The sequence below is a fragment of the Quercus lobata genome, chromosome 4, assembly GCF_001633185.2.
Source record: "Quercus lobata isolate SW786 chromosome 4, ValleyOak3.0 Primary Assembly, whole genome shotgun sequence".
Classification (NCBI taxonomy): domain Eukaryota; kingdom Viridiplantae; phylum Streptophyta; class Magnoliopsida; order Fagales; family Fagaceae; genus Quercus; species Quercus lobata.
The window spans coordinates 40,181,123-40,204,905 of record NC_044907.1 but is presented as its reverse complement, the minus strand read 5'-3'; the positions used below and the strand labels follow the sequence as shown (position 1 = coordinate 40,204,905).

Here is a 23,783-nt window from a genome sequence, read left to right as displayed (position 1 = left end):
GAGGATCATTTATATACTTTTTTTGAAAATGAAAGTGTTCTTGTGGAAGGCAGAATTTGATATTTGTGGCTGGTGTTATAACCTTCAAACCTCCAAGCTTGCATTAGTGTTGGGGTCAGCACTAAAAGTCATATGCACGTCACTATTACCTTGTTCTAACTTGTAAGATAGAGTTTAAATGCTAAAAGAATCAAGATTCACAATGTCATTAGCTCAATCCTAGCGAGATATATATATATATATATATATATATAGAGAGAGAGAGAGAGAGAGAGAGAGAGAGAGAGAGCCATTTGCAAGTGTAATCATGTATAAATTTTATTCCTCTCTTAAATCAAACTGACTCCGCCACTGTTAGGAGCAATTTGGTAAAATAATAAATATTTTGATAAATTGATTTGTTTTAGTAAAATAGGTTTGGTTATTAAAGGAACCTAAAACACTCAAGGCCGAACCTCTCCCAAAATTGATTGGGTATTAAAAAGTTCAATCTAACCATAAATATGCAACTGTCAATTTTTTTTTTAGAGTGGGTTACATACCTGGAAAATATAGTTTTATTGCCATGCGTGTACATATAGCAACCATAGCTTGACAAAATATTTATGGTACAGAATAGTTACTGATGATGCACAAAAATCGTCAGTGAACTGATTGTCCTGATCGCTTCAATGGGTACTTGAAGAACAAGATACCAAGAATCTAACAGAGAGCACTGGTATGGTATTGGCCAAAGACTCTCCGAATGTTAATTTAATGAATGAGAAATTTCTAAGAACTCTATAGTGAGAGATCTAGGGATTTTCTGCGTTCATGTACTTAGTAGCCTTGTATAACATGTCGGCCATCATCTTTAGGTTGTTCTTGTAGATGGAGAAGAGGAATTCTCCTAATTGGAGTCCATTGGTGAATGCGGTGACCAAGACTTTGTTGTTGGCCTCATCGATCAATAGGGTTTCTTTGTTGAAACAAGTCACGTATGACCTCAAACTTTCATTGTCCTGTTGCTTGATGTTCAATAGGCTCGCCGAGGACCTCTTGTACTTCTGGCCTTCGATAAAGTGGGTGACGAAATGTCCGCTTAGTTCCTTAAAGGTGGAGATCGTATTGGGGGCTAGCTTGCTGAACCATACTCTTGCCAGTTCTTTAAGCGTGGTGGGGAATGCCTTACACATGATTTCATCCGGAACTCCTTGCAGGTGCATAAGAGCCTTGAAAGACTCTAGATGGTCGAACGGGTCTCGCAAACCGTCATATGCTTCACTTGAGGCATTCAAAACTTGGTTGGGAGGGGGAAAGAAGTCACCTGTGCTATGAAGGGTGAGTCGGTCTGCTAGACTAGTTTATCTAGGTTGGTGGATACCCATCCCCTCAAAGCGTCCATCATCATGTCCATCTTTTCTTTCATCATCTTCATATCCTGTGCCATGTGCATCGCGTTGCTCTCTAATTCTGACGGACGGTTGGTGTCATTCGGCCTATCCCGCCTGCTGGGGATATTGCTTTCTTCTTGGTCTTCCCTTTCCCGGTGATCTCCCGTTGGGAGATGATTGCTATTTTGTTCTTCGTTGTTCCACTCATCATATGTTGATCCTTGGGGTGTCGTTCGTTCCTCTGGTTCAGTTGTTGTTCTAACTCCTAGTTGCGTTGGGTGAGTCGCTTAACCGCTACCGCTAGGGTTTGCACTTGTCTTTCCAATGCGTTGGAGGGGTTACTAGTCTCCTGGTTGATGGTAGCCATTGGCGCTGTCTGTGGGAATCGAGTGATTGGCCATATCCTCGCCTTTAAGATAAAAGAGTTGTACGGTCCAAACGAGATCAATAACTACCATCAACCAATAATTATACTATGTTTCACTTTGGAAGATTTCCATCAATATATATTCTTGCTAACTATACAACTAAGATTTTAGTAGTTAGATTTGCATATGTTATATTTGTGCACGCCGGAAATGAGACTGTTGGGCTTAACCTCACTTGGGCTCACAACTTATTTATACGGTGGGCTTTAGGATTTCCTACTTTGGGTCGTTCTTGGCACGGAAACTCAAAGTAATATCCCTCCTTCCTTCCTCAAATACTGTTTTTGCTTCCTTTTTTCTGAACCCCTTTTTCTTCTCTAACTTCTCCTATTTATAGTTCTAAGTTAGTGGGGAAATCATGATTACTGCCATTGTTAGTGCAATTGAAGGTCCAATATTATCTGTTGTAAGTGGATGTTTAGGTGAGAGTGGAATGCAGCGATTATGGCTTTGGAACTTGGTTCCAACTCAGGTGAATATGCTCGGTAGTGATGTTCCCCGAACTGCCGAGCATCCTATGGTACGTCCGAACAAGGTTTCATTGATTGTTCGGGAAATTTATGCCGAGCATAGGTTAGGGCCCAGGCTCAAAACTCGTATTTCGTGAAGGTAGTTTCAAGCAGAACTTAAAGTGATGGGGCCGTGCCATTGGGCCTGAGCCCAGGGCCCATCTGGGTCTTGAGACCTTGGTGCCATACAATATCCATTGAAATGTCAAAAATTAATCATATTGACAGTATCATTATTTCTTTATATGCAACTGAATTAGATTTTTTTTTCTTTCAAAACTTTTTTAGGTGGTGCTCTAGTTGCTTGTGATGCTCAAGGGTAATGGCATTTGTATTATCATTAGTATGGGATGCTCAAGGGTAATGCATAGCAGCGTTGTTTGAGATGCTCATCAAACTTTGGTTATTCTCCATGACATTGGGGCCATTGTAGTGAGTCAGTGACAGACTCGGGACTTTTCTAAGAAACTTAGTCTACAAGATCTTATCATTGGATGTGCTTTGCTGCCAGTATATTTAGCTCTAATCTCAACCAACTTCAGTAGTTCCAGCTTTGGTCATCTAAAGAAGAGGCAATCTTTTCATTGTATTAAGTTTAAACTTTAAAATTTGTACCAAAGAAATGTAAGACAAGTGCCTTGTATAATACAAATGCTTATGTATTACAAAAGATATAGTAGGGATAGTTTAAAAATATGTTGTTGGAGGATCTTCCAAATTTCCTTGTTAAGTACATACTGGATGAAATTTATCATTAGAATCAATAAATTCTTTGTTCAACAATAGCACAAAAATGGGTTACACCTTTGCAAAAGAAGACTTATAAGCCAAAATATAATGGAAAAAGCATACCCCATTATGATAATATAGAGATAGTGGCAATGTTGCCAAGGAGGTAACTGGGTAAAGGTGTTCTTGCTCTCTTCATACTGTCTATTGAGACCTTATTAAAAAGAAAATTCACTTACCTTTCCTCATACTTCGAGGGGTGACAATAGGTGTTGGTCATTCTTTTTATTAAAACTCCAAAAAGTTAAATGAGAGATACTAAATAAACAGATATCATGCATATGGTCTTATTTTAACAAGTTCTATTTGTTTATAGAGTAAAAAAATTTACTAACAATGCATTTATTGAAATCTGCAATTCTTAAAATAAAAAAACCATTGTCCAAGCCTCATGCAGATCAAAATTGTTTTCCCATTTTTGAACATTACATAATGCCAAACTCTCATTTTTATATACAATACAATCTCAAATAGATAATCACCATTTAAATTTTCACTCACAAAAACGTTCAACATGCCCAAACCCCAAATCTCTCCTCCATCTGAATTATCCTCATTTTTAACCACAAATAGCTAACATCAAAATGACACTAAACTCCAATCCATTAGTGGACTATGAACCATCAGACTTGGCAACAAAATGTACAGTTAATCACATTACTTGAATAGTATTCTCATATGGAAGTAGGAGGGACTGAAACAATAGATCAGTAATGGCCACTTCCACCACAATGAAAACCCATTTCCAATCTCCTTGAAGTTCCTAGAGCATTATAATTCAGCGACAAAACACATAAGTAATTCCCCCCCCCTCCTAAAAATTTATATATAAAAAAAAAAAAAAAAAACCGAAGGGAGATTTAGATAATCAGAGACATTGTACAAAGAGCAAAATGGGAAAATTGAAAACTTAAAATCAAATTGAAGCAATAGCTTTAGCTATAGTACAGTTTAAGTTAAATCCAAAAAATTACAATGATAGAGCAGTAAATAGACCAAGGATTTTTTTTTTTTTTTTTGAAAGGAACTCACCTACACTGCACCTGGATGTTGATTTTCGTAGTTCTCTTAGTTGCAAAAAAAAAAAAAAAAAAGAGAAAAAAGAAAAGAAAAGAAAAAAGAGTTAGTGTGAAATATGAGATGGGGGTGGCTCCTTATGGTTGTTGGACCAAGGATACTTAGGTATTGTAGCGGTGCAATGGAGGGGAGGGTGAAAGAAAAGAAAGTGAGGATAAGTGGTGCGACAATGTAGTTGGGTGGTGCCGGTTTGGGGTGAAAAGGAATTAGTCTAAGAGCATGGCGGAGGTTCGAATTGAAAATTTGGGACAAATGGGATTTAGATTCCAAGGAGAAGAAACTAGAGAGAGAGAGAGAGAGAGAGAGAAATTTGATTTAGGAGAAACCAGACCACAAGCCTGGGACTTTATTGAATAAACAAAACAGAACTTAATGAACATCAAAGTCTATCAGCTCGGCAATGTCTAAAGGCAAAGCTTCCATCCAAATGTGGCAGCCAACAATGGAAGAGGCCTTTTTTGCAAGAGCTTCCGCTACTATATTACCCGAGCGGTTTACATGACTAAAAATAATTGATGAAAAACTAGGCAGTAGATGCCATACATCATCTACTATATTTTCAAAGGAGGACAGTCTTGAAGTCCCTTGGGAAACTGCAGAAATAATTGTGGTCGAGTCACCTTCAAATATTACGTGATGAAGATCAAGCTCAGCAGCAAATTGGACCGCTTTGAGGCAAGCGAGAGCTTCCATATCAGCAACTGTTGATGATAGCATAGCAGGCATAGACAGAGCACCAAGGTTAGCACCTCGCCAATCACGCACGATGACACCAAGTCCAGTTGAGTTCGTGTGTTTGAAGAGGGCAGCATTGAAGTTCACTTTAACAAATCCTTGTTTTGGAGGGCGCCACTGATGCCGAACAACAGGTCGAGAGAGAGAAGCTTCTGGAATCTGACTGGTAATGAAGTCGTGGAGCAGAGCACATGCAGCGGCGCTGATCTTCACTATGGGTAGAGCATCACATCCAAAATGGAGAGCGTTACGTCTATTCCATAAGCTCCATGTAATTGTTGCGAACATCTCCGTTTTGAATTCGTCACCTACCTGCAGAAACTTGTTAAGTAAATCACAGAAATTCAGGGGAAGGAGAGATATCATGGATTGGAACCATTGGTAGGGCAGCCACACAGGAGCTACATGGCTGCAGAAACAAAACGCATGGAGAGCATCTTTTGGAGCAGCTTTACAGAGCTCACACACATCCGATTCTGCAATATGTCTTTGCTTTAGATTGCATTTGGTGGGTAAGGCATTGTTACACACCCTCCAAACAAAATGTTTTATTTTGTTGGGCACCTGCATCTTCCAAAGACGTTTCCAAAAGCTCCTTTGGTTGGCCTGGTTGGACGAACTTGCATGTTTTGTTGAAGCCGAGGCAGCCAGCAACTTATAAGCACTACTAGTGCTGAATTCTCCGGTTGGGGTGCACAACCAAGACACACAATCAGGGGGATTTCTACGGCTTAGTGGAATACCTAATATCATTGAAGCTTCATGAGGTAGAAAAGCATGGTTTACCTCCTCAGATTTCCACACACCCAAATCAGGATTAATTAGAGAGCTCACCCTTCTTTCTGCCATCACTGAAGGGAGGAGGGAAAGGATTACTCTACTCGTATAAAATGTTGTAGTGTTGATGTGTTTTCTTTGATACACATGTCACTTTTTCATTGGACTTAGAAACACCACGTGGATGTTGACCTGGAGAAACAGCATATACTTTCTCCAAATGCATACCCATAAAGTAATTTTTTTTTTATTAATTAGGATGTGTGATTAGCCACAATATTTATTTTTCCATGAAAAATTGAGCCATTGGAAAAAGAAATTGCATTTCTTGGAGAGTGGAAACAGAGTTCCTTGGGGTGAAAGTCTAAGAGCATCTCCAATAGATTAGCCAAAGTCATTTTTTGGAGATTAAACCCAAAAAATCAATTCCAACAGATTCTCTAAACCTAAAACTTTTCCAATTTTTTTTTTTTTTGAAGTTTCTACAATAGTTCTCTTAATCTAGAGAATACTGTAGCAACTCCAAATCATTATTTTATCTTAAAAAAATACCTTGCTGAATAAAAAAAATTCTTTCTCTTTCCTCCTCTCTTCTTTGTTCATCTCTCTCTCTCAAATGTATTAAACAGTAACACAATCAAAACACAAACACAATCTAAAATCAAAATAAATTTAAGGGATAATTACAGTAAACCCACCTGTGGTTAGGTCTATTTTCACTTTGCCTACTCGTGGTTTAAAACTTTACACTTTGCCCACCTGAACTTCAATCTGTTACCCACCTCTCCCTTTGCCGTTAGAAAAACATATTTTTAAGGAAAAACAAACATAACAAAGATCAAAATGTTAGGATTTTTTTAATGCTTAAGAACTTCTATGAGAACAAATTTTCTCAATGCAAAATGAATTTTTAACCAAGCCCCGTATTAAACAAAAGATATATCGAAGCAAATAACAACAAAAACAAAAACAACAAGGACAAGAACAACGTTGTCAAAACTGGCCTTCCTTGGTTTCTTCCCCAACCTGGTTTCTCAATCCCATAATCTTCACCATCACTCCTAGACCCAGAAGTTGAACTTGAATTCAAATTCAAATCCGCACCACTTTCCTAAACCCCACTTCCTTCCAATCCCATCAAACGCACCCCATGTCATTTCTTATACTCAACAATCACACACCCCATATGAAACAAACATTGCACCAATTATCCAACAACCCACACCCTCAATGGTGCAATCGGCCTCTCCTCTATGCTCAACCCCAACACCATCAACCTGACCCTAATAAATGCAAAGTTCCAAAGCATATCCAAAACCAAAATCGAATTTGAGTACGCCCAATTGCTTTGCCTCTCCTCCAACTACTCCGCTACATTCTTCCTCACCTGAATTGATGGCTCTTGGAGTGGCGCTGCACAGAGGCGGTGGTGTGCGCATGATGCTCAACCCACAAGCGAATTTACCCAATTTCTTTGAAAATTTTTCTGGGTATTTTTTTCTTTCGGGTTTTGAGGTTATTCTTTTCTGGGATTTACTCCTGGGTTGCTGTGATTTTGGTGTGTTCTTATTGTTAAGATCTCACCGAAAATAGTGCTTGTGATAAAGACTAAGCTGAATCTGCTCTTGAACACTTCAATACTTTGGGAGCTCTGTGCACGTGTTGGTTATTAACTTGTGGCTTTTGAGTATATGGGTGCTGTTTTGATAAAAAGGAGGTTGCTTTTTAGGCAAAGAAACAACTAAGAGTACAGATCCAAACCAATACATGTTTGAATAACCCATTCGACAAGAGAATAGCAATATTGTTGATTTGTGGGCTATTCCTCTACTTTGTTCTTATAGAAGTTCTTAAAGCAATAAAAAACCCTAACTTTTTGATCTTTTTCATGTTTGTTTTCCCCTAAAAATATGTTTTTCTAACGGCAAACAGAGAGGCGGGTAACGAATTAAAGTTCAGGTGGGCAAAGAGTAGAAATAACATATCAAGAATAGGGAAAAAGACAAATTTAATTAGAACAACAAAGCTAAAATCAAAACAAAAACAATAGATCAAGAACAAGAAAGCCTATCTAAGCTCCATTATAATAACAAAGTGAATCAGAACAAGAAAAGAAGGAAGAAAAAAAAGAGAGAGACAAAAGTCGATCTGACCCAACCAGGTTTGCATGCACTTGGTGGTGAGGAGGAGGACCGGCGGCGGTGAGTGGATGATCTCCACCAGCCTTCGTAGTGGCGACCTCTCTCTCTCAGAGATTCCTGTGGGACGATTTCTCTGATCTTTTTTTTTTCCTCTCTGGAACAAAAAAGGAAGGGGTGGAGAAAAAAATAGAAAATGTGTGTTGTGGTGGAATTGTTTTTAATGATAATAATTATGTTAAGTTTTTTTTTTTTTTTTTTTAAGGAAATTAATTATAATTTAATCAATAATAAAAAATAAAAGGAATTGGTCTATTCCGTGTGGTGGACTTTTTTTTAATGAAAAGTATGATAAGTTTTTTTTAAAAGTAATTAATTATAAGTTAATGAATAAGAGAAATGATATGTCTACAACATTTTTACAACAAATCCTAAGTGGCAGGTTATTATTGGTTGTTATTGTTAGGGCAAAAAAGTAATCTTAGTGTTAGTTTCAAATTTGAACCAATAACAACTAACCACCTGTGATTTGTTGTAAAAATGTTGTAAAAATGTTATAGACGTAACATCTCTCAATGAATAATAGCAAAGAATTGGCATGAACATTTGGGAATAATGCAAGAGATACAAATATTTTTACAAAGAAATTTACAACTTGCTGATGTGGTGAGTAGTTATTGGTAAATAAAAATGTGGTGTTAATGGTAGGCTTAGATGAAAACTAATAAAAAGTTGGCCACATCAACAGTTTATAAAAATGTTGTAAAATAGTTTGTGACTGTAGTATTACTCATAAAAATAAAAATCCCTTAAGAAATATTACCATTTGAGAAATTTGATTATTGAAAAGTTTGAAGAAGGTTTTCTATTTTTAAAATATAGTTGTTAAAAATTTTAAAAATATAGTTATTGGGAATGAACATAGGAAGAATAAATAATGATTAAAAAAAATGAATGAAGAAATAATACTTAAATGAGATGAAGAAAATGATAAAAAATTTGTTAAAAAGTGTATTTGAAAAAGTAAATAAGTAAAAGTTAAATATAACTATTTATTGTCCAAACAGTACAAAAATTTAGATAAGCTGCTCTAATGCAGCCAAGCCAATGGTCCGATTTGTTTTTTTGCATAAATTTCCATTAATCAATTTATCAGAACCATTTTTTTTTTGGTAAAGAGGAGATAATTAGATTAGATTAAATGGAAACAGTTACACCCTGAGTGGTTCGAGTATACAAAACACCAGTAGCATCATTAGTTAAGACCTCCATAACACCAAAAGGAGGGGAAACATAGTAAACAAAAGGATCAAGCTAGCTATGTCCTAGTTTAGCAAGGAAGTCAGTAGCATGGTTAGTCTCCCTGAAGCAGTGTTGCAGCTGGACCTCCTGGAAAGCTTGGAGAGTGTTCTTGCAATAATCCACAATGGGTTGGGTTAGCCGATTAGTGGCTTTTGTGTGAGAGAGGAGGTTAATAACTTCAAGTGCATCCACATTAATAATGAGTTTTTCAATATGAAGATCTCTAGCCATAATTAGCCCATCTCTTAATGCCCAAAGCTCAGCTAAAAGGCAGCTAGACTTGCCAATTTCCTAGAGAAACCTTTCACCCAGTCACCACTTGAATCTCTAATAAGACCTCCACCACAAGCATGATCCGAGGCTGCCAAAACAGAGGCATCGGTGTTGAGTTTATGCCATCTGGGGTTCGGCTTGATCCAAGAGATATGCAAACTTCTTCGAGGGATTGGCTGGTTGGCCCCTTGAGTGAGGTAGAAAAATTATGTAGCTCTTGCAATACACTCTTTAATGCTAGGAGGGGTTGTTTGGTTCCTTTGATGAACAATTGAGTTTCTGTTTAGCCAAAGTAACCAAAGCCCGAAGCAAAAAAATGATTCCCCATGGTACACGATGGCATCGAGAGGTGAGCTTGGAAGTACCATTGAAGTGTAGCCAATTAAGGAGGGGAAGTCCAAAGGATTGGATGACATTTGAAGGAAGACCAAGCTGGTTCCAGAAACTTACCGAGAAGTGACATTCTCTAAGGAGATGATTAATTGTTTCCTCATGGCTGTGACAGAGGGGGCAAGCTTAATCTATGGTTAAACCCCTTGAACCCAAAACTTTTCTAACTGGTATACTATTGTGAGAACAGAGCCAAACAAAAAGGATAATTTTTTGAGGGGTGTTCATTTTCCAAATCCAGTTAAGATTATTAGTAGTAGGGTTCAAAACATTTAAACCTTTAGCTAGCAGGTAGGCCGAACCCAATGTGAAATTTCCATCACTTGAAGGAGACCATGCAATAGTGTCACTACTTGGAGAGGTGGGATTAGTGGGAATGGCTTGAATAACATCCAGGAAAGATTGGGGAGGAGAGAAGGAGAGGTTATCCCAATTCCAGCAACCATTAGAAGCAACAAAGTCACTGACCAAATTGTTTTCTTCCTGAGCATTGAGGAGACCGAACCATTTTTTTTTCTCTCTCACACTCTAAACGCTCAAACGCTTTCACCTTTTGAATATCTACTGATTCTCTTTCTTCTGGCTAAAGGGTTTTTGATTTTACCCTCAGAGATTCTCTCTTTCACTGTAAAGTCGCTTCCTTTACTTTTGTACGATGAAGAGAAAGCGAGAACTGGAATCTGAATATGGAGAAGGCAAGTTTAAACCACAGAAAAGTCTAATGGGAGGGTCATGGCAATGAGGCCCACTGCTTGGAAAAGGGGGTTTTGGGTCTATATATTTGGCTGTTCTCACTGATCCTGGACCAAGTATCTCTGCTAATGCTACCCAGGTTGTGGCCGTGAAGTCTACTAAGGAGGATGCTCTTCAAGGCTACCCTTACATTGTTACTTGCTTTGGAAAAGATTTTACCGTTGATGCTGAGGATGAAGAGGCCCCTTGCTTAGCCAATTACTTTATGGAGTATGCTTCTCAAGGAACTCTTGCTGATCTAATCAAGAATTAGAATGTGGCCTGCCTGAGGAGGATGTTACTTGAGTGGCTGGACTTTGTTCACAAGAAAGGCATTGTTTATTGTGATATAAAGCCTCAAAATATTCTGCTTGCACCTGATGAGACAGGTTTATTGGTTGCAAAAATAGCTGATTTTGGTTTGGCAAAAAGTACTTTAAGAGACTTGGAGATAGGTGTTAGAGGGACTGCCATGTATATTGCTCCTGAGAGCATTGTTGATGAGATTCAGCTTCAACCATCTGATGTTTGGGCACTCGATTGTGTGGTTCTCAATATGCTAACAAGGAGGCCAATTTGGAAACTGAATTTGGATGAGGGTATTGAATACCTTTGGAAGCAAATTGCCTCGGTAATACCCAGTATCCCAGATAGGATCTCACATCTGGCCAAAGACTTCTTGCTTAAATGCTTTGTTAGGAATCCTGAAGAGAGGTCAAGTGTTGGCAGCCTCTTATATCACTCTTTCGTCAATGTTGTTTTACACGACATGCCCGAATTTGAAGTGGTTTTCTTATCCTCCTGTGCTGCTACTTCTTCTGATCTTGAAGACAAATTTAAAGAAGAAGAGGTGCAGGAGGTGTATGATGATGACATTATGGAGGAGGACCCCTCTGAAATTGAAATTGGGAATCAAGTAACACTTTTTGGCTCATCATGGGCTTCCAAAGAAGCAGTGGAAGCTGCTGTAAAGCTTTTCAATTTTGTTTGTGTAGATAATATCATACAACTCGGTTCAGCAGTTAGATTCAAAAAAATTGAGATCTCAGATCAGCATCGTCTTAATTTGATGGAGCGGGTACTTCCCAGAGTTATAATGATATGAAATATGGTTTCTGCTGTTTGATGGAGTGTAGCTGTACATTGACTCATTGTATGGCGACTTTTTTGTATACTTATTTTAGAGTAGGAAGCTTGTTACTCTCTCTCTCTCTCTCTCTTTTTTTTTTTGGACATTGAGATACAAAATTTGAATACTGAGTTCTATCCATATTTTTTAATATAAGGCTTTGGTTTATATGCCCCACTCCCCACAACTTGATTCAAGTCATTTCTTCTTCCTTTCCTTTAACTTAGAATGAATTCTATTCTATTCTAACTGTTACTATTATATTATTCCAACAGAATGTGATTAGTTTTATTATGCAATGTTGGTTTCATATTTGTTTTTTGGCAAAAATCCAAAATTGACCCTCTAACTTTGATCATTTGTCATTTGAGTCCTCTAACTTCCGTTTTTGTTATTTTAATCTTCTAAGTTTCAATTTTTGTCAATTTAGTGTTACGTTAAAAGTCAGTTAAGTGGTGCCGTTAAGTGAATCAAAACGATGCCGTTTTGACTCTTTTTATTAAAAAAAAATTGAAATTAAAAAAAAAAAACAACTTTTATTAAAAAAAAAAAAAAAAACTAAAAATTAGGGGATTGAGAGAGAGACCTAGATTGACAAAATTGACTAAATCAAAGTAGTTCACTACTTTCAGACTAAATCCCCAGACTTCGCATACAAATCAATCAAAGCAGTCTGTAGAACTAAATTTTGCTCAAACGCAGTTCTCAAAACAACACAATGAACCTCCTTTCCTGTCCATAATTTATTCAAAGCTGAACACGCCTTGATGACAAACGGAAAAGTGTAATCATCAGAAGGGAACCTGAAAACCAACAACTCAAATTGAGAAATAAGACTTCTTTATATAGACAATTATTGCATAGACACCTGATCATCAAATTATGCAAGAACAAGCTCGGCTTTTCAATTCATCGGAATATAGAGAGAACTATATTTGGAGCACCTAGATAAAAGCAAGAATTAAGGAATTCTCCTATGATAAACTCGTGCTCAACTAGACCCTTCACGATTAGTGAAGAAAACTGAGAAATCTATGAACAATTATGATGCAAGAGTAGTGAGAAAAGGCTTAAGCAGAGAGAGAGAGAGAGAGAGAATTGAAGAACTTCTTGCATAAAAAGATAATTAGCAATATACAAAGCTTATATAGATCCAGCCTAACATGCATAGACCTCTCTGTAGGGACTATAACAGACTCCAAATTATGCGGAGCTAACTAACTGATTACCAACGCGCTAACTAATCTTTGATTACAAAATATCTAACTAATCTTTGATTCCAAAATATCTAACTGGCTTCAGAAACGGCTTCGCTTGGCTTTAGTCTCAATTCTTTGCTTGATGAAACGCTGTCGTCTAAATAAGTAACTGCTCGTGTCATGGCTTGCTTCTTATCTCTCCCACGTGCGTCATTAGCTTGATAAGAAACGACAGCGTTTCTATTATTGTCAACAATTAGAACTGACTTCATAGGCTTCAAGTCTTCTACGTTTCAGCAATGCCTTATTTAACGAAGACATTTGGTCCCTAAGGGATTGCTTACATTTGCATAATGTAAAGGAAAGTTGTTCACGGCAGGGGATTGAGAGATTGACTTAGACTTGACGGCACCGCTTAACTGATATCTAATGGAATACTAAATTAACAAAAATTGAAACTTTGAGGACCGAAATGATAAGAATGAATGTCAGAAAATTGAAATGACAAAAGATGAAAGTTAGAGGGCCAATTTTGAATTTTTGTCTTGTTTTTTATATAATAGGACTAACATGGTTAGTGGTATTATTGAGTTGATTGAATTGTTGACTGTTTCTATTATTTAAAAAGAATGTGTTTAGTTTTATGCTATTCCTACTTTGGTATAGAGGACTGAAATGACAAGAATGAATATTAGAAGACTGAAATGACAAAAGATAAAAGTTAAGAGAGACAGTTTTGAATTTTTGCCTTGTTTTTTATATAATAGGACTTACATGGTTAGTGGTATTATTGAGTTGATTGAATTGTTGACTGTTTCTATTATTTAAAAAGAATATGTTTAGTTTTTTGCTATTCCTACTTTGGTATATGGAGCAATTTTATAAAACTAGCATGCTTCATTGATAATACAATCACAGACTTTGCATCTTGTTTAAGCTAATGGTTTCTGGACCAAATGGCATTTTCTCTTCTTAGCACACAGCCACATGACTAAATTGTTAAATTGTACATGATTTCTTCAACCTCTGACTTAGGGTGGAATGTATGCTTATGTGTCTAGGCATCTTGTTGTTTGTAATTTAATGCTTATCTTAAAGCATTCATTAAATAAAGAAAAAATTGTTGAAGCCGCATTATATCAGGAAGCAGACTAGGCAGAAATCACTCTAGCTTACCTTTTCTTCTTGGTAGAATTACAATGATGGAAGGTATTTTTAGCATAGACCACCCAAACAAGATCACCACATTCAGTTTAGGTAAAATAGTAAAATGAAGATTCCTGCAAACACAAAAACAAAGTCTGCTGAGCCACTATATTCATTAAATGGAATGAATTTGAGCTTAAAGGACCATCCTTGCATAGGAAGATATCTACCATCTCAGAGCTGAAGAGAACCATTGGATGACGGTCTCTCAATCGCCTATTCAAGAGTAAGCTTTGTACTCACACTCAAGTTCTAGCAATTTGAATTGTCCATGTTGGCTTGTTTTTTAATTAATGGATCAGGTTTGCTTGCCCATCAAAGCTTCATGTGTTTGGAAATAAAAGAAGGGGGCTCAATTATATTTCTTCTTTCTTTGCCCAACAACGATCAGGTCAGATTTTATTTAATCACTATTTTGTTTTTGCTCATTTTGATGATAATATGTATGTATGCAATTTCGAAGTAGAGTATGGAGTTTAGCTCCAGCTTTTTTGATATGGCAGATTGAGGGGAGAGGAATAGAAGGACCTTCCAAGAGCAGGAGACACCTACAGAGAGGGTGAAATCCCATTTTGTTGGAACTTTATTTTGCTGGGTGCCTTTTAGATAAACATGTTGGAAATCTGAAAGGTCCTCTAGTTGGAGCTTAATTTTTTTTACTTATAGAAGGAAGCTGTTAAGGATAAGGAAGTGGCTCCTGGGAGAGTCATATCATCTACTTTTGCTGATTTCTTGCCCCAGAATTAAAGGGGAAAAGATGACAGCTGCACTTGTACGGTATAAGTAAATTGACCACCTCAATCAGGTGATTTCAGAAGCTTGAGAGTTATGAAATTCAAATATTAACACACACACACACACACGCATATATATATATATATATATATATATATATATAAAAGGGAAAAATTAATCGATGTCCTATTTGCATTGATTTAATTAAAATTTTTTTAATACTCATTACTCTCATCACATGCACTCCGCATATACAATAAGGCTATTTATTTATTTATTTTGAGTTTAATGTAATTTTTCAATTAGAATTTATCTATGGTTAAGGAATTTTTAAGAAATTAAAATTTAGGATTTAAAATGAAATAAATTGCTGGGTTTAGTGTGTACTAATTTTTAGGAAAAAAATGTATTAAACGAGAGTGAAATATATTTAAATGAGAAACTACCTTTTAGGAAAAAAGTTTCTCTAATAGTTTTGAATTTTTTTGAATTACAATTTTAACCATAATTTTTTTTTTTTAAGAATAAGAATTATCTAATTAAATTAGAAGTATTTTTGACATTTTTTTAAAAGACATAACTAACTTTTTGAATCCTCTTAATATATAAAAATAATACAAATTTAAATCTTGTCTTCATTATTTCATAAAAAAAAAAAAAAAAAAAAAAAAAAAAAAAACTTGTCTACGTTACACACTAGTCTACATTCTGCGGTTTGGCTTTGCGCTACACTAAAAGCAGAATCTTATTTTTGGTGTCAACTTCACAATTGATCCATGACTACACTTCTATCCAAACTTACGCAAATCTTCGAAGTACTTGTTAAACCACTGTTCTATTATCTTGGTTATTTTTAGTCGCTGGTCGACCAACCAATCTGGGTCGTCTTCACTTGCATTCAATATATCAAGGGTATGAGAACCTGCAGAAATTAACTTTATATTAGTAAAGTTGTTCCTCAATAAAGGCCAGCAAATTAAAGATAATTATTTTGATATTTTTTGGGGTCACAAAAATTCATTGGAACTAATATGACAATGACAATTTCACGTCTATACACATTATTCCTTTCACATTTTAAATATGGACATTGCATTTTGTGAATGTAATGTGCTCGGAGTGTATATTATGAATTTACCATTTTTTGTAGTCAAGGCAACTAGGGTGTCTGATATGTCTTCCAATATCCTGAAATAAGAACATATTAAATCATTCTAACTAAATAAAAGGATCAATATTTTTGCCCCCACAAAAAAAAAAAAAAAAAATCTAGATTATATATTTTTGAAAAGTTACCCTGCACTACTATATGGGTCACGGAGGCCATTGGTGAAGATGATGTTGCTACCAAACTTGTGGAGAACCCTTTTTATATGCTGCAATTTTACATTGAGAAACCCAAAAAAAAATTCATGTACGTCATTTTTAAATCACTTACAGAGAGAGAGAGAGAGAGAGAGAGAGAGAGAGAATAGCCATACTTCACCACCATAATAAGTTGTGACCCAATGGGGCGCAGGTTCGACTCCAAATTTGTGCACGCAGTAGTCCTTATAATCTTTGTAATCATATGATATTTCAGGAAACATGGTTTCATTTGGGCCACATCCAATTATTGTAACCTCTTCATTACATGTCTACAAGGGCCAAGGAGAGAGGTCTAATCAAAATAAAGTTCTGTAATTGTTGAAGCTGTGTGAATTCCATGATTTAATTTTGTAAATTAAAATGACTACAAAATTAAAATGACTATGTAATTAAGAAAAAGAAAATTGATAAAAATTTCATATGCATTACCTGCCAGTCCCAACCATCCAGTGTTTCTGATGAAAAGAATTCACCTAAATCATAGCACTTTCTACTTTTCCCGTAATAAGCAACAACTCCTGAGAAAATTCGGCCAAGAATGTCGGTTCCATTAGCTCCTCCGTCAATACCTCTGCAGACAGTGTCCACTGGATAGTCTGGAGGACTATCATATTGAGCCGCGACTGAATACAGACTGTTCAAGTAATCCTTTAACTCGGATGCCTTCTTCAATGGCCTAATGGGGAAAAAAAAAATGTTATATAGGACAAAGAAAGAGCTATATAGTTGAAAACTATGTGTAAGATGAATGTACCAACATAATTGTATATTATGAATGTACCAACATACATAATTGTATAATATGAATGTACCAATATACATATTATGAATGTACCAACATACATAATTGTATGTGATGAATGTATTATGGATAATGCAGGAGGCTAGTTGGAGCTGCTAATGTAATTGTATAAGATGAATGTACCAACATTTTCCTTGGAAAAACAAAAATACAGTCCAATGAGTCACCGTACATTGTAATCTAAAGTTAACAAAGAAATGGGATATGGAGACAATGAAGAACTCAGTATTATTACTTGCAAGTTTTGAATTTCTTGCTGAGTTCGGAAAGACCATTGGGTTTTGCAGCAACTCTATCAATCTCAGACCATGAACTCTTTACGGTTTCATAGCAGCTCCAACTAGCCTCCTGCATTATCCGTAATACAAATTCAGTTTCAAATTTTCAATCATTACAAGTGAAGGAGGGGGGATTTGAACCGTAGTTCTGTTTAAAAAAACACGACCAGACTATGTCACTGAGCTATAGACTTTGTGGAAAAATAGAGTATAAACTATTGATTTTAACCTGAAAGTCCTGGGTAACAACAACGTAATATGAATTTGGTGGCACAAGGTCATCGAAGTAAAGAATGGGTGCCGAAGAGGCTAATGCCCCCATTGCAATATGAGGATACTTCAGGCGGAACCATGCTGCAAGTTCTGTTGGGAAAAAAAAAAAGTGGAAAACATTAGGAAGTGAGATTAATATATGAAGTTTACAGTTTGAGTGGGATTTAATTTCTAATATTCATAAGACTTACCTCCACTATAAGATCCTCCAGCTACTAAAACTGGAGAGGAATCGGCTGATAAATTTTTCTTCAAGCTTACAATTAATTCTGCATAATCTGCTAGGGCTTGATTTGAGCTACAGTAGCCGCGAATGGTAGCATTTTTCAATGCTCCTTCTCTTGTAAATCCATGCGGGATTGATTGTCCATAGAAGCGATGCTGCACGAAAAATAGTTAGGACGAACAACTTTAGAATATATTTCTTTCATGATGCCACCAGTGAATTTGTTCCAATAAAGGTTAAACAAAAAGGAAAACAATTTGGAGGTCAATAAATGAACAATGTTAAATTTCTATATAATTAATTAATTACCAACAGTAGTGGAATCATATATTTAATGTAGTGAATCTAGTGATTGAACCAAGTAAAGATAGAAATTCAATCTCTATGCTATATAGGCTTTTAGCAATCTTGTTATTCCCATATCGAGTAAACATTGTTCAGTAATTAACTTTTAAAACATAATTTATTCTAAATTCAAGATTATCCGAGCTTGTTGAATATTTTTGCAATTATATTAACGCTTGTAACAGTATAGTCTCTTGTTCTGGAATAAGAAATTTGTGTTCGAGTTCCATCAACAATATATTCATATATATCTTATAGTATGTATCAAAACAGTATATTACAATTGGATATTCTAAGAGTCATTCTAGCAATCTTATTATTCTTGAAGCGATTTTAATTTCTCATAAATTGATTCTCAAAAAAAAAAAAAAAATTTCTCATAAATTATATAAATTTGTATAATTACTATATATATATATATATATATATATATTCAATTCATATCAGAACATTTTCTTATTCGGTGTGCAAACAATGAGGTTATTTATTTATTTTCAATTCAAAATGTAGATATAAAAAGGCAATTTTTTTTTTTTTGGTGATGTGGCCATAATTTTCTTTTTTTTGGAGACATTAAGAAGCAAATCAATGACGTTATTTATTTATTTTAAAGAAAGTTTATACACACAAAACTATAAAAATAAAGTTTACCCAATTAATAACTAACAATATGCTTATACTCACCTCTGCATACACCTCCAAACCACCAAACCTGCGAGCATTATCCACCATGAATCCTATAGAACCAACATCATCGTCTGAAGAAGACTCCCCTCCGAGATATACGAATATGGGAGCAGCCTTCTTCGCGCCACCCCAATGTGTAAAATTCACGATATATCTTTGCCGGAATGTGGTATAGCTTTCGGGCTGATAATTAAAGTGATCGAGCGGTTGGTCATAATAGAACGTTTGATAATCATTTTTTGATCTAGTTGCAATTAGAGATTGGCTGTGTCTATTTTGTGCCCTATTGTTGTATCCTCGTCGCACACCGAGCCTTGGTCTCCCTGGTTGTGAAGCACAAGTGAACGTAACGAAGAGTAAAAGAATAAACAAACATGGAAGCCATAGAGTTGCCTGGAATGACCTTGGAGCTCTAATGGCCATTATAATATGTAGGAGAAATGCACACAGTTCTTGAATGGGAAACTCGGTATTATTTTTTAAATGTAAAGGAACTACTTTTATACAACTAAATTTGAGTTGGTCCCAAAAAAAATGCAGGTTTTTTTTTTTTTTTTTTTTTTTTTTTTTTTTTTTTTTTTTGTATTCGAAGTATGTTATCTGTAATGATTCTTGACTTTGTCATGTTCTTGCAGTATTAATTTATCTCTTTTACATTTATAAACAAAATGTAACGAAGGATTTCTATATTTGGTTCTAAAAGAAGTGCAGGCATTTTGCTTTGGTGTACTAATAAAAAATAGTAATTTAGAAAATTATTTTTTTCTTTTGTTAATATGGCTTTCATTATATTAGTTGTCATGTCAATTTGTAAATTATTTATAGTAAAATTTGTGACAATTTTAGAATTTCTATATATAATAGCAATCGCTTTTGATATATATATGCAATAGGACTTTACTTTATAAATCTAAAGCTTTGGCAAAAAAGAATAAAAAAGAAAAAGAAAACACAACCTAAAGGAGTATTGTAGTATGAATTGTATTATCACCACCTTGAAAATAAAAGAAAAACCAATAACATTTTACTCAAAATAATTTTTTTTTAATGTTTCCAACATAAATGTTCAAGGGTTTAAATTTGCTTTCATGGCTTAAAATGTATATATATTCCAATAATTATATATATATATATGCTTTTTATCTCTCTTAAAATTTACATGCTTAGTATTTGCAGTGGGAATTTTTATTTTTATTTTTTCACTACATGTTTGTTTTTTATATCTACTATGAAAGGTACCTCTACCTCTACACCTCTACACACCTCTCTAAACCACTCTCCCTTTACACACACACACACACACACACGAGAGAGAGAGAGAGAGAGAGAGAGAGAGAGAGAGAGAGAGAGAGAGAGAGAGAGAGAGAGAGGAGAGAGAGAGAGAGAGAGAGAGAGAGAGAGAGAGAGAGAGAGAGAGAGAGAGAGAGAGAGAGAGAGACTGTAAAACAAATTTGTCATCAAAATTCCTAAGTTTGTTGGTTATAAGAGGGATAAAGACAAATTTGTCATCAAAATTCCTAAGTTTGTTGGTTATAAGAGGGATAAAGAAAGAACATATTTATATCTAAAAAAAAGGGGGATGAGGAAGATGAAAGGTTGGAGAAGATGATGAAATATTATACATGTAGATAATTGAAGTAAATGTTATTGTAATTGCTAAAATAATGATCTGATATAAAAGCAAAAGGAAAAAATATATATACACACACACGTTTGTGTAAAAAAAAAAAAAAAAAAAATCAAAAGCTAAAAGTTAGGAGAATATTGTATACATTTTAGTACTATATGTGTACAATTTTAATTTTATATGTCGAGAAAGGGAGAAAAAAATGACTTCTAGGCTTCTTTCTAATTGTGATGTATTTAATTATGGTTCCAAAATAAGTTTTTTAATAAACCCAATAATATCTAATAGATAATTAGATTAAACATATTTCAACAAATTACTTTTTTTAGAAAAAAATACTTTTAGCTTTTGAAAATTAAATAACAAATTAGGAGAATAATCTTCAGAAGGGGAATGATTAGGAAAATAAGTAGATAAATAACAAATTAAGAATTAGTGGTCATAAATAATAATAAAAAATGATCTTAAATACCATACTAAATAAATGCATTTATTTCATTCAAAATTTTAATTATAGATGCCACGTGTCTAGTATTATGGCAAACACATTGAATGTACAAATACTTTAGAATAATACTATGTTTGTTACATTTTCACAACAAATTTTAGATGCATAAGCGAAGTTGGGGGGCCATGGCCCCTGGCTTTTTGAAAAATTTCAGTTATAAAATATAGACTAACAAAAATGATATATTATATGTAAATTGAATAACTGGCCCCCCTAGAATTTTTAGGAAAAATGTATTATTGGTTTAGTCTCCGAGTAAAATTTGAGTTTAAAAAATCAAGACGAAAATGCACTTTTAGTCCTTACATTTTGGGCCTATTCTCAATTTGGTCCCTAAATTGATTTAGCTCCTAGGTTAGTCCCTGATTTTTAAAAATCATTTTTAAAATAGTCCCTGCCGTCAACCCGGTTATGGAATAAGCTGATGTGGCAAATGGAGTGCATAGGTGACATGTTAATCGCTGACGTGGCAAATAAAATAATATTAAAAAAATTTATTTTGCTTTTAAAAATGACAAGTCAGCATTTTAATTAATAAAAAAATAAAAATAATTACATTGAAAAAATTCAAAATCAAAAACAAAAAAACCTTTTTTCAATTTTAAATATTGAGAAAACAATTTATAGTTTCAATTTTTCTTGAACTTTCTTAACAAACAAACATTAAGTTAACACCTCTTCTCATTCTAGGCTGGCATGTCTGTGTTTGTGTTTGTATCTATTTCATTTTCTTCTTTCTTTTAAGATAAACTAAAAAAAGAAAAAGAAAAATCAAAATAAAAATAACTTAATAAATAAATATGGTGAGTGTTTGTGTGACTGTGTCTGTATCTTTCTTCTTTTCTTTTCCTTATTTTTTTTTTTTCAGATCCTCTATTGCTCTATCTCATGGTGCGTATATTTGTTTGTATCTTTCTTTGTTCAAGCTTTCAATCCCTCTCTCTCTCTCTAAACCTGACTCTCTAATCTTTGGGTTTTTCTAGTTTTCTGTGGGGTGGCCGGTAATGGAGGTGGAGATCGGTAATCCATGGGTCTTGGATTATGGGATTGGTTGGAGATGGAGATGGCTGAGTTTGGTTGGAGAGGGCTGGGTTTTTCTAGGTTTGGTCGGGGTGGACATTGGTGGTCGGGGTGGTCGTTTTTGTTGGAGAGGGCTGGGTTTTTCTGGGTTTGGTCGGGGTGGAGATCGGTGGTCGGGTGGTCGTTTTTGTTGGAGAGGTTTGGGTTTTTCTGGGTTTGGTCGGGGTGGTCGTTTTTGTTGGAGAGGGTTGGGTTTTTATGGGTTTGATCAGGGTGGCGATCGGTGGTCGTTTTTGTACTGTTTAGTGGACTGTGACTCGGATTGGGCTTCGACTAGGTGGATTTGGTGCTGTTGATGGCGAGTTGATGGTGGATTTGGGTTTGTTGATGGCGGATTTGGTGTTGTTGATGGCAGATTTGGTGTTGTTGATAGGCGGGGTATTGTTTGATGAAGTTCTAGGTTGGAGGTTTGATGATTTTTCTGGGTTGGTTTTCTCATGTTGGTTTTGGTTTGGGTTTGATAAATTTTTCATGTTCTGGAGGTTTTGGTGGAGGATAGGGATTTTGTATGAAATATTGCATTGTTTTGGGTTTGAGCGCTTGTTCTGGGTTTTTGGATTTTGAAGAACAAGTTATTGTGTTCTTAGCTAAAAAATAATGAAAGCAATAATAATAATAATAATAATAATCAAATTTAAAAGTTTGTTTTTGTTTTTGTTTTTTGTTTTTTAATTTAGTTTGAATTAAATTGAAATTGAAAAATATAAATTATTTTTATTTTTTTAATTAAACTGATGTGTATTTTTTTTAATTTAGAAAATGCTGACATGGCATTTAAAAAATTTTAATTATATTTTTTAATTATTATTTTATTAACCACGTCAGCAAACAGTACATTCCGTTTGCCACCTCAGAATTTTTTGTCACTGGGTTGATGGCAGGGACTATTTTAAAAATGATTTTTAAAAATCAGGGACTGACCTAGGAGCTAAATCAATTTAGGGACCAAATTGTGAATAGGCCCAAAATGTAGGGACCAAAAGTACATTTTCGCCAAAAATCAATTGATACAAAGCAGCAAAAAAAAAAAAAAAGCATCAATTAACCCATCTTTGGACAGTTTGACCCATTATATCTTCTACTCCAATAAATCCCCTTACGCTGTCGTTGTCTCACTTTCGTCGGATTCTCTCTACTCCAATTTAGCTTTCAATCAATGACCGGCAATCATTATAATTTATATCCATTATGCTTATTATTTGTTTTATATCTAAATTAGCGACTTTTTATAGCTTACACTTTTCTATTCTACTATTTATGTTGTAATTTTATATTATATTTAAATGGTCTACCATTAATTGTTGATGCTTGTTTTGGAAGCCCAATATTAGGAAGAAGCCCAACAATATGAGTAGAATAGAGTTAGTGGATTAATAGAAAAACCATTAAGTCCGAATGGTAGGAACAATGGATTATAGGACCATAAAGTAAATAAATGGGCCTTGAGGAAAGCAAATGGGCCTAAAGGAGCCCAGAGAGAGAAGTAGTAAATCCATGGGTATTATGTGATGTAGAAAAGTAAAGATGGGCCACAGTAAGCCCGAGGTAATGAAGTAAGGAAGTAAGGGGTTGATGGAAAACCCATGAGCCTCAAGGATGAAGGACAAGGTAATTAGACCAGGGAAGTCCAAAAGAGTTAGTAAAAGTCCATGTGAGTGCAGAATTAGAAAAGGGGGTTAAGGATGTCCAAGGAAAGCAAATGGGCCAAGGATGCCCAAGAAGAAAGAAATGAGATAAAGGAGCCCACAAGCAATGTAATGGGTCAAGAAAGCCCAAAGTGGCATGAGTATAAGTCCA

General features: G+C 35.1%; 2 protein-coding genes across 2 annotated transcripts; one reads left to right on the top strand and one right to left on the bottom strand.

Moving 5' to 3' along the window:
• Positions 1-10,818: 10,818 nt before the first annotated feature.
• LOC115985186 (mitogen-activated protein kinase kinase kinase 17-like) lies at positions 10,819-11,628 on the top strand. The gene has a single exon (XM_031108153.1). The coding sequence runs from the start codon at positions 10,819-10,821 to the stop codon at positions 11,626-11,628; it is 810 nt and encodes a 269-aa protein (XP_030964013.1).
• Positions 11,629-15,482: 3,854 nt separating this feature from the next.
• On the bottom strand, positions 15,483-19,236 carry LOC115987980 (lysosomal Pro-X carboxypeptidase-like). Its single transcript, XM_031111597.1, has 9 exons — positions 18,769-19,236; positions 17,705-17,894; positions 17,470-17,603; positions 17,198-17,310; positions 16,590-16,836; positions 16,274-16,429; positions 16,089-16,168; positions 15,931-15,980; positions 15,483-15,714 (listed from the first exon to the last, which is right to left on the bottom strand). Exons 1-9 carry the CDS (start codon positions 19,192-19,194, stop codon positions 15,581-15,583), a joined length of 1,530 nt encoding a protein of 509 aa, XP_030967457.1. The 5' UTR covers positions 19,195-19,236; the 3' UTR covers positions 15,483-15,580.
• Positions 19,237-23,783: the final 4,547 nt, after the last annotated feature.

Coding starts and splice junctions, on each gene's coding strand:
- LOC115985186 (XM_031108153.1), top strand. CDS start 10,819: ATGTTACTTGAGTGGCTGGACTTTGTTCACAAGAAAGGCATTGTTTAT.
- LOC115987980 (XM_031111597.1), bottom strand. CDS start 19,194: ATGGCCATTAGAGCTCCAAGGTCATTCCAGGCAACTCTATGGCTTCCA. Junction 17,311..17,469: donor TTGTTACCCAGGACTTTCAG/GTTAAAATCAAT, acceptor CGGATAATGCAG/GAGGCTAGTTGGAGCTGCTA. Junction 16,169..16,273: donor CAACTTATTATGGTGGTGAA/GTATGGCTATTC, acceptor GTAAAATTGCAG/CATATAAAAAGGGTTCTCCA.